Source organism: Nesoenas mayeri, assembly GCF_963082525.1.
Source record: "Nesoenas mayeri genome assembly, chromosome: 1".
NCBI lineage: Eukaryota > Metazoa > Chordata > Aves > Columbiformes > Columbidae > Nesoenas > Nesoenas mayeri.
The window spans coordinates 158,652,961-158,667,787 of record NC_137541.1 but is presented as its reverse complement, the minus strand read 5'-3'; the positions used below and the strand labels follow the sequence as shown (position 1 = coordinate 158,667,787).

Genomic DNA, 14,827 nt, shown 5'->3' with positions numbered 1-14,827 from the left:
ATTTTTAACATATTTAATAACGAAAATAAAGTCTTGGTGACTGATAGTCAGGTCAGTCCTATGACCAAGTAGTCATGTTTATGTTTGCATAATAAGAAATGGTCATCATTTTTGCAGAAGATACATATTTGTTTTGTATTTCTTTCCCACAGGAGTTCATCAGACTGGGCAGTCTCAGTAAGTTGTCTGGAAAAGGTTTACAACAGCGGATGTTCTTCCTGGTAAGCAAGACGACAGGGTTTTTTATAATGAAATGTAACTATAGGGAACTATTAGGCAAACTGTTAGACGCAAATTGTGAATTACAGTAAGTATATTTAAAGTATTTAGTATTTAAAGTATTTAGTATTTAAAGTATTTTTATTTTTTGTTTTTAAGTTAACAAATACATCACCTATGTAGGTGGTTGTCAAGAACTTGTGTTCTGTCCAAACTCAATATTCTCGTTGTAACTGCTTCTTACAAAGATAGAACTATTTATTTTTTTATAACACTGTGAATATCACAATAAAAAAATAACTTCTAGCACATTGTCTTAAATAAAAACAGTCATTATAGAATGAACTGCAGCAGCAGGGTTAGTCATCACGTTCAGAGAAGAAGATAAATAGTAGCTCCTGGTGATATGAACGATAATCCACATCATACTCTCAGGACACATTACAGAACCAAGTTTCTCCATGAACCATCCAGTTTCAGCCCACAAGGGCCCAGCATGTTGGCAGATCTGCCTTTACCGAGAGATGCTTTTTGGAGCCCTTGCACTGGGAGAGGTTGTCTCCTCCCGCCATCACTCGCAGCATTTGCAGCCTGTGGTGATCTCACTCAATCTCTGATCCACAAGAGCCGACGAGATGGTTCCTCCTCTCTTCTCTTGCTGAGTTACTGCCAGGTCCCCATCCTGCTGCTGCTCAGCCCTTGGTGCTGGGGCACTGGGGTGCCCAGCAGAGCCCACAGATTTTATAGTCCCCTGCTATATGCACAACAACATATAACCAGAGTCAGTACAGCATGGCAGGAAAATATTAGTACTTCCTTGGCTTCTTGTATGGAAAAGTTGGAAGCCAGCGGGTGTGTAGAAAAGCTTGTAGGTGTGCTAGTTTTACAGGATGTTTGATGTTTAATCTTTCAAACGAGCCCAAGATACAATGTAACTGCTAAATATACCTGGGTTAGGATTAGTTTCTGCCTTTAAAAGTACTAAAGAGGAAGCCCAGTGAATATGGTGCCTATTCTATTGCATACCACAGTTCCTGTTCTGAGATTATATGATACCTCAATATTATACCCATATGAAACATTTAAAAGTTGAAACCAGACTCTCAAGACAATCTCAAGAGAAGTCTTTGGTCTGTCTCAAGCCCCGTTTTGGAGATAAAAATCCTGGATAAGTATTCTGGGACTCCAAATACATGTGTAATCATTGGCAAAATTAAATCCCCCTCTAGTGGTGGATCCACATAACGTTGTGAATTACTGCTGTTGGATTGTAGATTTCTGTGGTGAGAGCTGTGTTTCACATCACAGAGTATGATTTTCTTGATTCAACTGCCCGGTTTGAGAAAAACATCCTTCGGCCCAGGTGGCACAGGGCAAATGCGCCATTTGTATTATGGCAACAAAATGCAGTCGCTCATTTGACGTGCTTTTGACAGCTGCTGTTACATGCAGGAAGCTCTACAAATTGAGATACTTGGTCTCTTCACCTTGATATTTCTAACCTAAAGCCATCATCCTTACAACAGGCCTCCCAGTTTCCTTCTGGGTATGGGGAGTAACAGGCAGCCACTTGATTTGTAGGAGTTAGGTTGGACACACATCCCCGGGGCATCCTTGCTTATCTTTCCACATAAACGAGGAGAAAATAACAGTGAAACACACTTACCTTCCAAAGCTTCCAAGTGCAGCAGGGCAGGAAACATACTCCTTGGTTTCACTGCTCTTGTGGCTTGTTGGGTCTGAGCCAGAGATCATAAAGGCATCAGAATATATCTAGTGGAAAATTGTGGGAACGTGCCCAAGACTAGTTGGGAAAGAAGGCAGGGAAAATAACAGGTGCTAATACAAGCTACTGGAATATTGTGGAAACCAGTATTTTGGATTCATGCATCAGGACTGCCGTATAAGTAGTCAGTACTGGCTAGCTGTCCCATATTTACCATTCTGAATTTTTTTTTCTACATACATACATGCCAACATCATCCTAATAATGCTTATTCTTGCTTTTTAGTTCAACGATATTTTGTTGTACACAAGTAGAGGCCTGACAGCATCAAATCAGTTTAAAGTCCACGGGCATCTTCCACTGTATGGCATGACCGTAAGTATTGTGAGAACTTAAGGGATTTGTGCTTAAATAGCCAGATATGAGCCCATTTGAAGTGCTTGATTAAGTTCTGCTGGGTCGAAAGCAGCAGCAGCTTCAGAGAAGTTGTTGTTAGATTCTGCAGTGCCTGGTGAGGTTGTGTTGGGGTTGGCATGTGTTCTTGCAGCCTTCTACACAAAGGTGGTTATATATAGCAAAAGTTGGGGGGAAAAAAGCATTTTGGTGGACAGCTTCCTCACAATGCAAGCTTCTAGTGACATAGGTTCCTTATTGTTTTAAAACCATAAAATTAACTGTGATTCTTACAAGTAAATCATCACCAGTTGCTTATAGACACACTGTTCAAGGAAGTAAATAGTAGCAACTACCTAATTTCTGTTTAAAAAAAAAATTCCCAATGTTTTCAGCTCTGTATCTTAAAAGTGGTGGGAAACCGGGAGCAATATGACATTTGGAGCCTTTGTTGCAAGTCTTCTGGAAAATAGCCAATTCGAGCCAATAGCACCTGGTTACCTCCTCCTATATGATGCCAAAAGTATTTTTGCTAGTTGCAAAACACTATCATTCTCCTGTTATTTTCATTGGAACTCCTCAAGGGTTTGCAGCTATTCTGTACTGTTTTCCTGACTTAGATAATCAGTACCACAGTCACTGAATTTCTCTAAACACCTGTGAGGCTTCAAGTTTTATCTAGTTTTCCTAGGAATCTACTCCATCATTGATGTCCACTTGGCGTGGACTTGCTCACAACAGAACCATGTTATCCCGCAGTGTCCAGAGCGCTCCCAGCCTTTGACATATCCTTTTGTGTGATGAATCACTCTTCTGATAAAAATAGCACTATTTTCCTTTATTTTTGACCCAAAGCAGACAAAGCCATGCTTTTGTTTTAAGAGGTTATTGCAGAATGAACATGCTGTTATTCCAGCTTGCAAGCCACCATTTTTTTTCCTGAATACCTAACTCGAAATTGTTGGTTTTTAACAGTTCTCTTAGTTTTCTTTTCCCCAATGGTAAGAGCTTCACTGTTTCACCCTAAGAAATCTGTACTTCCTGCAATCTGACCGCATTTGGGCTTTTTTCTCTCAGATAGAAGAAAGTGAAGAGGAATGGGGGGTTCCCCATTGCCTGACGCTACGAGGTCAACACCAGTCCATCGTTGTTGCTGCCAGGTAATTCAGTGGAGACAACATACACACGGCAACTGTATTTCCCTGCAGCTTTCACGGTGGGATAGATATTAATAGAAAAGCAGAGAAGTGTCATTTTGTTTGGATTTGCCCTCGAAACAATTGTAAAGGTGTATCAAATTGAAAAAATGAATGGGACAAAACAGAGTGGCAGTTGTGTGAGTCAAAACCAAAACTAACTTGTTAGGGGAAAAAAAAACCCCTAGCATTTAATGCCTGAATTTATTTCTTTAAATTAAAAGTAAGCTCGGCTTGTGACTACTTCTTAGAGTTTGCTTTAAGCCTGTATGAAAGTGAATAAGCCCTGAATTTTCTTTGTTTAGTACCCGCGCTGAGATGGACAAATGGACTGAGGACATTCAGATGGCGATAGACCTGGCAGAGAAAAGCAGTGGCCCTGGCCCAGAGTTACTGGCCAGCAGCCCACCTGACAATAGTAAGTAAATGCTCGAGAGGAGGTTTTATTTGCTTTAGTCAGTATGAGTAGTGATTGCTTCTAAGCAAGGTGGTGAAAAATGCTGGCCACAGGTAAAACTGATACACTTGAAGTTGATTTATATAAAATTATATTTATATATGTGCCATTTTAATGTTCTTGTTGAACTTTCTAGCAGAAAGTGTCACTGAATAGAGAAGTGACTTAAGCAATAACGATTCCAGGAACTATTTAAAAAGATTTGGGCAGTGCCTGTTCTTGAAGGGTATTAAAAGCACCAACAAAGCACATAGTCTTTGATTCTAACACTTGCAGAAACATGTAAAAAAATATATACTTAACATCTGCACAAAATTATTTCTAGAAGTGTGTTTTAAAATTAGTTCACAATATTGTGGACAGACTTGATTTGTTTAATTTTTCCAATTATATATGTTGTTGCATAGAGGAAGAAAGATGCTTTTTCCCTGCATTTCATAGAGTCTCCTGATGAAACTACTGTAGACCAGGAATCTGAGGACGACCTCAGTGCATCCCGCACCTCACTCGAACGTCAGTCACCCCACCGTGGCAACACTACGGTGCACGTCTGCTGGCACAGAAATACCAGTGTTTCAATGATCGACTTTAGTATTGCTGTGGAGGTATCTGCCTCAGAACCATCTGAACTGCAGCTCCAGACTTGCTCTTGAATGACAATTTCCTTTTTGCTCCTTCTTAATAAGTGCAACTACTCCCTTGTCTCCTGCTGAGGAGGTTTCCAGCACATCTATTTAACTGACTCTAAATGATGGCGTAAACCATCAGGCAAGACACACATGTCCGCTCCCTTAGTGCGTCGTTTTAAAATCAGTTAGAGCAGTAATTTTCACGTCCAAAAAGATGCTGATGCTCTTTAAAATTTAAAGCAGGCCAAACCATCTTAGTGCTTTCAGTTACAGAGGCATTAAGTCGTTGCTCGAGCTGAAAGGACATTGTCTTTAGCTGCTGCAGCCAGAGTTTTAATTCTGTGTATTACTAACTTACTTTCTTTACCCAGCCATCTTTCCTGGAACCTTGTCTCATTGCTCAGTCTCATCTGCTTTTTCTTTATTTGCATTTTCCACCTCAAAATTAAGATCCTTTTTCCTGCCCCCATCACAGCTAAGCCAGTTTGATGCACATTCTTTAATCCTGTACTCAACAACAAGATGCAGACATTGACTTTTCAAAGATGAAAATGAAAGACTCATAGCTCAGTGTAGGTTTTAGGATGAGGTGCTAAGCTTAGGTGTTGAGCCTGCTTAGGTGTTCTTCCTTCACCCAAGAGAGGCCACAGGGAGCTCCGAGTACTTTATCCCAGTCCTCACCAAATGGAAATTTATGCTCGAAGACAATGGTAAAAGGAATCTTAGAGCTGAGTTGACTTGCCCCCACAAGGCACCCTCAGCCATCAGGGCTGCAGAAAAGAGGTACCAATGCAGAACTGAGAGGTGCAAGGACAGGCCCTGTTCGTAGTTCATGTAACCACCTCTGGTTTTAAACAGAAAACAAGTTGGTTGCTGAAATGTGAGCAAGAAAATTATTCTGTACTGGAAAACACTGACTGCAGAGCCTCATTGCCTCATTTCAATCCCATGCAGGTGGATTTTCTTCCCTTTATAACCTGCAAGGGAGAAATAGTTCAGCACAGAACAAGGTCTCATATTTTTCCCTAAAGCACGGGGCTTATTATAAATAGATATAAAACTGAAACCAGTGACTAATTCAAACAATTAAAACATTTAGGTAGGCAAATCTTTTGGTCTGAAATCAGTGCTCACTGTTCCTTATTTTTGTTCCTCCCGTGCCTCAACTGAATGCAAACAAAGCAGCGACGACCAAACGCACCCCGGAGACATAACGTTGTTCTGTGAAAACACCTCCAGCCCCACCGCTGTTCCATGCGTGGCAGGTTACGCTCATGCTCACGTCATTCTGTCGGTGGCTCTCACTTCAGCATTATCGTTTATTTTCTTTGTGTCTCTCCTCCTTTCTGTCTCTCTCATGGTAGACGATCCTCTCTCTGTCAGTGACTGTCCTTCCCTACCTGCTGGACTGATCAGTGATCAGCGGCCTGTTTCCATTTCATATGTCTGCTGGTACCGAATGCAAAGCCTGTCCTTTTATGATATCCTCCAGAGTAACGAGGTAACAGAAAATTAAGGAGTTACACCTGTAACTTAGGGCAAGGAGGCTGCGGTCCAGATATCAGAGAAATGGCATGATTTAAAGCAAAGGCTTTAATGTATAGCCCAAGACTGGTGAAAACAGAACATTTTCAAGAATACTTAATTGTAGCAGATAAATCAGGACCACCAGGCTTTGAGTATTGAGCTTTACAGATTAAGCTATTAGCTTCTGCATTATATAAAGAGAATGGTGTAAACAGCTGTTTGGATCCAGGTGAGAGCCCTTACAGTCAATGAGGAATGGGAACTAATTAATGCTTCGCTGAGACCTCCCCTTCATTTGCAAGGCACAATGATGCTGGACTTTACATCTTCACTATGTGAAGAGCAGCCAAGAACAAGGTTAACAGGCCTTGCTTCTGAAATCTTTGAAAAGTTACCGTGTGAACTCACTGGGCGCCGAGAGCTCAATCCCTAATTGCAGTTCTAAAGTATGTCATAATTTTCCTTTACATCACAAATTCATGTCAGATTTTCTGTTTCCATTACTCAAAGTATCATTTAAAAACAACAAAGACAGACTAGGGTAACAAGACTGATGTTTGGTAATATATTACTGAAAACCACCTCAATTTCAAAAAATCAGTGTAGTATTAGAAGTACCCAGCTACAAACAAAGAATATGTTACATAAAGTACTACTTACTTGTAGAAAAATGCAGAAGTATGTCCATTCAACCGAAACATTTTCACGTACAAGGTCATATACAAGCAGATAACTTTTATTACAATAATTAAGCTGCAGGTACCTTTCCCTGTTTTATTTATCTACTTTTGATCTGTTGCAGAACCAGCTGTCTGGAAATCTCCTCAGAAAATTCAAAAACAGCAACGGGTGGCAGAAGCTTTGGGTGGTGTTCACCAACTTCTGTATGTTCTTCTACAAATCGCACCAGGTAACAGAACGCGTGAGCGTGTGGGGCTGGGGAAAACCTCTGAGGTTATTACAATTACAAACTTATGAGTGACTTAGAAACTTTGTGTCGAGGGTTTTGATGGCGGGGTGACAATAAAACCCTGGCAGATGTATTGTTAACCTCCTCTCCCCGCTTCCACTCAGGACAGGCGATCGGGAGGGAAAGGACAGAGAGAAGAGAGTTGGAAAAATTAACAATGTTTTACGAATGCTACTAATAAGAATAGAGAAAATAATACAAAATATACAAAACCAATCTTGAAAGTCTCAGCAACTGCAGAGTCGCACCCGAAGTCCTGGATTGGACTCTGCAGCCAACCGGAGCTGGATTCAGTCTGTCACTAGGCCTCAGTTCACAGGGATGACTAGCAAGGTCCTCTCCTAATGTCGGCCATAGGGAAAAAAGGGACGAGATCCTCATGATCTCCCACTTTTATATGAAGTATTCATGTGAATGGGATGTTATACACAGTTGGTCAGTGTCTTGGTCACCTGTTTCTCATCGCCCCTCTCGCGAGATGTCCATCCATGCTTATCAATAACTTTGCATTCCATTGCTATGTTTACCAAAACATGTGTCTGGTTCTCCAGGAAAATGCAGCTAATATGAAAGCTTTAGCTACAGGCAAATTCAATAAAAGAGAAACTTGTTTTTAACAAAACCAGGACACTTTGTTTACCATCACTGGCACTCAAATCAAACTAGAGAGAACATTCATCCATCTGAGCAAACATCTCACTGCAGAAATAGGGCATTTTGCCTTTTGAATCTCTGTGTTGGAACAGGGTGTAAGCATAAAGTAATTCCAGTCACTACATTGTTTCATTGCGATAGAAATAAATACATAACGATAGAGTTTCTGCACTAAAAAAAAAAAGAATAATGAATTGTAGGATCTTCTACACATAAGCAGGATAATGAAATTATTTGTCTGTGCGTGTCAGACTAAGCACAAGGACTAAAGCAAGGAGTGCTGCAGGGTGGCCGTGACGTTTCTGAAGGAGCAGGTGTTTGTGAGCCTGGGAGGGACACAGTGCTCTGTTGGTGCCAGATGATGGAGCTTTATGTTCATCGGTTTGAAAGTACTGGGAGTGCAAGATTTCAGACAAGTTTCTTATGAGGAAATACTGGCAGGATCAACCTGTGACAGATCCTGATGAGAAGGATCCATAAAGACGGGCACGCTGACACTACCAAACAATTAAGTTCATTGTGGTTGTGTAAAGCTGGTATTTTTCCATGCACATGTGGAAACGCGATGATCACCTTTAAATGAGCATTTGTGTCTGTCTTCCATTGATTTCTGTGCTCTCTGCACTTAAGGGCATGTGATCTCACAGCATTTTCCCTCGTTTCTTTTCAGGACAATCATCCTTTAGCCAGCCTGCCTTTACTGGGATATTCACTTACCATTCCTTCCGAATCTGAAAACATTCACAAAGATCATGTGTTCAAGCTACATTTCAAATCCCACGTGTACTACTTCAGGGCTGAAAGCGAATACACGTTTGAAAGGTCAGTCAGTCTTCTGTGAGAGGGAACTTTGTGAAATTCCCGGAGTTTTTACCAAAACAAGGTTGGTAGATGGGAAGTTCATAGTAAATTGATTCACTCATAGTTCAGCACAACTAGAGAAAGCACCCTTTACAATTTAAAATGAAATTTTAAACCTGATGAATGCTAAAACTAAGTGGTTGGTTTTGATAATGCGGTAGCTGTGATAGTGATCACTACAAACCCTGCATTACGTGCAGGAATTACCCAGGCAAAATTGATGGGGCTGCACGGGGAGCTCCAGGGAACAGATCACAGGACTTTTCCATAGCTGTGCAGAAAATAACTTCGCTCCCTCTAGTACAACTGGCTGGAAAAAACACATCTGGAATAAAATTCTTATTTTTCACAGAAGCAGCTGCTCTTACAGTGTATTTCTGCCCCTTCAGCGTGTAATTTTTACACCTCCTGCTGAATTTCAGATAAATGGAGAGGTGGGAGACAGGTACTACTCCTAAATTGTGGTTTGAGGTTGTTCATACTGGGAACTTTTATACTCTTCTCAGTGGAGCATTAACATGTCAAAAAACTTAATGTGCTCTCTTATTGACAAAAGCTATTGAGTTTTAGCCGTGTCAGTCTAAAACTATAAGTGAGGCAAATGGTGGGAAGGAGGTGATTAAATAAATGAGTAGAATAGAAAGAAACACAAAAGGCCTTTCTCAGTTCTAGGAAAAAGAAGTAGGAACTGCAGCTAAATTATGTTTTTTCACTCTAGGATTAAGGGTGGTTGGTCTCAACTGCTCATCGCTTGGACCATCCAGAAGAAAAGAAAGGAAAAAAATTAAGAGATTTAGTGTCTGCAGAATAAGTAAAACCGCTACTAAGTTAATTAATTTTGGGTCCTGCTTCCCTGTTTATCCTCTCTAAACCTCCTTTCATGCGTGCAGTTGCCAGCCATTTGGATCTAGACTTCAGGTAGACTTGGGAGTAAAGAGCAAGATGCTCCCCTAGGCACTGAAAATTAGCACTGTGTACAAGTTGTAGCACAGACTGTGTCTTTCGAGAGCCCTTTCTCCGGGAATTGACCGTTGTGTTTGTGTCTCTCCGGGCAGGTGGATGGAAGTGATCCGAAGTGCCACCAGCTCTGCCTCACGCACTCAAGCTCTGAGCCACAAGGAGCCTCACGCCTATTGACGGCTGAACAAGCCGCCGTGTCGATTGTCCAGCAGCTGCTGATTTCCCAGAGGACGTTTGAAACTCTTTTCTCCCTCCAAGTTTAGGAAAATTTACAATTTGGTAAAAGAAAAAAAAAAGTATGGTTTTGCAGAAACTTTCACGATTCCTCAGCAAAACTGTTTAAGTTCCAAGTAGCTTACTTACCATCATCCCAGTGGCTGCAGAGCGTTTCATGTCTTGTATTTTGTCATTCTGTGCTGTTTTTAGCTTGTGCCAGTATTAAAATATTGTCCTTATTAGAGTGCCAAATGCCAAAAGACATTTTGTTGCCTCAAAGATTGCACCTAAAAGAATATATGTCTTCACAATCTGAAAACTTTCTCCTCTGAGGCAAACACTATTTCTTCTCTTTTCATAAAAATATCTTATTTTTTTTTACCATGATAATCTGTAGACTGCTGGATTTTTAAATGTAGATGGACTTCCACAGTATAGAATATAATTATATATACAGTAAGCAGTCTAACAGGAATGAGCTAACTTTCAGATTTCATTTTTTTCCCCCCAGTCTTTCTACATTTAATCAGCAAAGAATTACTAATTTTCTGTCTTTAACAAGGAACCAGTTTACAGCTCGTTCCCATTTCCCTTTGGGGGTTACAAATCCATGTGGTATAAATAAAGTATAGGATTCTTATCTAACCATTTTCTTGGTGCAAGTTGACCAAATTGCTCATCCGTTGGCTTTGAAGAGTTGAATACTACTTGCAAGATGAAAAAAAATTTAAAATAATCCAGTGCAATATTATTTGGGCTGTCAATGTACTGTGAATGGTATGTACAAGAAGAAATTAAAGGCTGTGGTGACATTCTGCTGTTTGTTTTACAAACTTGAAAGCAAACCTGTACGCTCTGGGAAGGGCAGCTCTTTGTGATTAGTTTGTAGAGTGTTCTGGTAGCTGAACTGCTCTAAGCTGGGGGTCCTGCTGCAGCCCCAAGTTGCCATCCCGCCTGCTGCACATCCTCATGTGACTTTCGGTTTGCTGTTGGCATTTCAGTCTGTCCCCGCAGCGCTCAGTATGCAGAGAGCAGCAGCAGAAATGCCCATTTCACATGCCTGGCTTTAACACCAGTATCTCCGGATTTTGGGTAAGCTGTTGGCCCGCTCAGGAGGTTGGCAGCAGTAAGTCTACCATGCTTAGATGGTTTTCCTGATGATGTTTTAAGAAACACTTCATCAGGAGGGTGACATAAAGCTTCCACTAACAGAAGTTCAAGATGATGGAAGCATGTTTATCTCCATTACAGGCCGTGGAGGAAACACAGCGCTAGGTAGAGGAGCCCAAATACAGATCTGGGAGGTGAAGCTGGGACAATTCAACTCTTACTTTTTCTTTGTGTTACTCACTTTGTTAACGGCTTACCTGTGTGCGATGTATGAAATGGCTTACAGCTTGGCTCACAACTAAAGGGAATAAAATACCTCACAATTCTATCACATATATATATTCAAGACAGTAACGCCTTCTTTCTGTTGCCCCCACCTCAAAGACACGTAGATATCTCCATCCAAGCATAGGCTGGGCTCCTAACCGCTAGGACAAGCAGCATTCCCCATGGCCACATCTGAGCACCCCCCCAACAAAGGGAAACAAGTATTTCAGAGTAATTCCTCAGTCTGGTTATGGCACAATGAAGGACAAACTTGAAAGCTGGTAGAAGACTCTGAAGACCTTTACAAGTTGCAGGTCCCACTGGCTTTTCCTTTCCCTGCAGGGCCAAAATGAGTGAGTTAACAACCTCCATGAAGCAATGATATACAGGAACTATAGTATACAGGAATGTGAACAACGATCTATAGTGATCGGAAGGGGAAAACAACACATCACAAATCAAAAACGCAGTAGCAGCTGCCTATAGGCTTGGGAAAACAAAACCGAGGATGCAACAGCACGTGGTGTTGCTATGGAGTAAAGGCCTGCAGATGTTATCCCCCCAGAAACATTATTATTGAGCTGTAAAATAATATCTGACAAGCCTTCCGTGCTAGGTCCTTACATTTTCCTTTACAATTGTTATCTGTAACACTGAGAAGATGCTTTTTTTTAATGGCAATTCTCTCAAGGACCATGCCCTTAGTTCAGCTAAAACTGCATTGTATTTCAGATCACTGGGCCTTGTGGGATACAACCTTGTTAGTGCTACCTGCTGCTATTGTGTATTTTGAAGCTCTAAAAAGAAAGGCTTTTATTTACAGTCCTGAAATCCGATAACACCTTTTCTAGGTACGTTTCATTTTCACATGAAGTAAGCTTGGAAAATAAAAGTTTTCTGTAACATCTAAGGCAAAGAAAGATGAAGACACAGTTCTGTTTATCATGACAGCAGAGCCCTCACACGGCTGCGGATGCAACATCAGCGTACCCACCCGCTTCTTTGTTCCATGTTTTCACCTTTTTGTATTATTTTTTTTCCTACAGATAAGATATTTTCCCTTCTTTACCAGTGTGATTTTGTTTTTTTAAAGGAACCGATTGAACTACTGTCATTTTTCAGTATTTTTGTAGTTCTTTATTCCTAAGGTTAACCCGAAACTGAAAGAACAGGAGGAGAATAAAAGCAACGGTCTTGACAGTTGCATCTTACAATCAGTTGGAGTCTATGTGTATGAATAAACCTCATGGTTCACTAGAATGCTGTAACATCCTGATTCACACCATACTGCTGCCCATCTAATCAAGCGGGGTGTGGAGGGATGTAGGGTTGCTCTGTGCCATGTTACCAACCATGACCAAATACACCATTGTCATGTTTAAGCACTGGTGAAAAGCAACCTGAAACTGGTCACTCCAAGAGATTGGTTCTTTTCAGCTTCAAATAACAAACACCTAAAAGCAAAAGAGAAACTTAATTGCCATAGGTAGTTGTTCCACACGCAATGAGATCAGCAAAGCCTGGACTCCTGAGGATTCTTTTGCACAAGGCCAAGCAGCTTCCTCATGTCTCAGCTTTCTGACTTAAGTAGTATGTCTTAATGAAAGTTAGTATACCTCGGGCCTATCTCTTTTCACAGTATTTTAATTAATCCCTGTTGAAACCTCAATCTGTTCGCAATTTCAGCTAAAACCAGCCAAGAACGCCAGGCTTAAAGACAGGTTAGCAGGTAGTGAAATGCACGCTGTGACAGAGATCTTGATAAAGGTCTCTGACTAGAGAAAAGAAGTCTCACAAGGAAAGCTCATTTTAGAGCCAAAATTAGGGGCAATATCCCACTGTTCCATCAGCCAAGAACAAAACAGAGACACAAGCAGAACCTGAAAAGCCCAATTTTGACCGTTTTTCCTTTTTACAGAGGATAAAGTATGTGGTCTCCTCCCTCAAAAGAAAACAGAATTACAGATGCACAGATACACACGAACAACCCTCCCTTCCCAGCATGGAAACGGTGGTAGAGAACAACAACAACAAAAAAAATCGCACTGATGTGACACATTTTTAACAGAAAACAGCAATGAAATATGATGACAGGAATACAGTTGTCACACAGTTTGCCACTCGGTTGTATGGGTAGTTGAAGTTGTGATGTTTGGGGTTAAGCCAATGCCACTTGATGTGAGCCTGTCATCAGTTTAACTGGGCTGGCAGGATGGGGAACACAAAGCAGGTTTTCAATTGTTGCCTTATGTAAACTGGTACACTGTCTTACTATAGGACAAACTGTAATACAGAACTGGACATATTTAACCAATGCAGTACATTTGCAATCACTTGAATGTGTAGATAAAAATGACATCCTTAATCAGGAAAAGAACTAAACTTCCCACATGGTCAGGCCATCTGTGAGCTATAAGCTTACAAAGTTCCTAAGAGAAAAAAATATGCAGAAAGTATTCTTTGAGTTTAAACAAGAGTTTTCTTTTGTGCAAACTCCGAGATAAAAACCAAACACAGGTTTACAAACTTTCTACTTACCACGTTACTGACACGCGGAGCTAGAAATGCGCCAAGAGCAGCCCCTCCTGGAGGACGTACCCGAGTCTCAACTGACCACTCAGATGGCAAAGTTTCATTAAACTTCTCCTTCTTTATTTCTAGGTCATGTAGTTTACAAGGAGTTTTACTATGTTAGAGTGACAAAAGTAAAATGTAAATACACGGCTATAAACAGGCAGCAATATTACAGAAAACAAGGTGTACACGTCAATTGTCCTCTGTAATCATGCTTTAAAAGAAGGCAGGAAACCATTACATACAATTTGTCTACTGCATATACTCAGTGCAATTACCAGCACATCTGCAAAATACAGTTAAAAAGAGCAAGCTTGCAGATTTGTGCTATACTTTAAGGTCCTCCCCAGCAACTTACAAAAATAATTTGCGATTGTACTGATCCTTGCATTTACAACTGTGCTTATTAGCACTTCTGATCATCTTCCAATGGTGACGTTTTTGAAGGCAAAACCACGTTTTCTTAAAAGTAAAGCGTATGTAAAAATCATTACAAACTGGTACTGCATTGTTTAGAAAAAATAATACAGAATGCCACGCAAAGTAGGAAGAGCTAAAAGAAACATTTCACAAGTGCAGTAACAGCAGAGGCAGAGGAAGGAGCTGGGGTGGATGAAGCAGGACAGGAGCTCACAAGGTGCCGGCTGCTTTGTGATTTGGCACCAGCTCTTACCTTCCCCCTTGGCCCGGCCCTCTGCAGCAAGGCCAGAACATTGCAGTCACATCGTTCCACTGGTTCATCAGTCCATATCCACACGGACACGTGCAAAATGTTGAGAAGGAGCTGCTTGCTTATTACACCAAAAGCATTCTGTACTATAGTGATCATGCCGTCGTCCTTTAGTAACCTGGTGATCAACTACAAAGTGCAACTGCGAGGAAAATTAAGTTTAAAAAAATAGATTACACATTTGATATACTTACAAAAAGCAAGCCTTCAGTTCAAATGACTGATTTCTTTATTTATTTACTACCTAATCTTGAAATCCCTGACAAATAAGCAGTTCCACTAATTTAAATGTTTGCATAAATCAGGATAGCTCGTTGCTTAGTATATTCAAGACTGAG

At 40.8% G+C, this 14,827-nt stretch overlaps 1 protein-coding gene across 5 annotated transcripts in view; it reads left to right on the top strand.

Annotated features, from left to right (window-relative positions):
- Positions 1-10,011, top strand: part of FARP1 (FERM, ARH/RhoGEF and pleckstrin domain protein 1) — a gene marked incomplete at its 5' end in the record, with an annotated part of 176,187 nt that extends 166,176 nt beyond the window's left edge. For all 5 annotated transcript variants that reach the window (XM_080347824.1, XM_080347823.1, XM_080347822.1 and 2 more), the window contains 8 exons: positions 153-221; positions 2,231-2,320; positions 3,416-3,498; positions 3,840-3,952; positions 4,433-4,596; positions 6,950-7,057; positions 8,442-8,593; positions 9,688-10,011. In XM_080347824.1, coding sequence (XP_080203950.1) covers positions 153-221; positions 2,231-2,320; positions 3,416-3,498; positions 3,840-3,952; positions 4,433-4,596; positions 6,950-7,057; positions 8,442-8,593; positions 9,688-9,769 — 861 coding nt within the window. In that variant the 3' untranslated portion in view covers positions 9,770-10,011. The remainder of the gene's footprint in view (positions 1-152; positions 222-2,230; positions 2,321-3,415; positions 3,499-3,839; positions 3,953-4,432; positions 4,597-6,949; positions 7,058-8,441; positions 8,594-9,687) is intronic.
- Between the last annotated feature and the right edge of the window lie 4,816 nt (positions 10,012-14,827).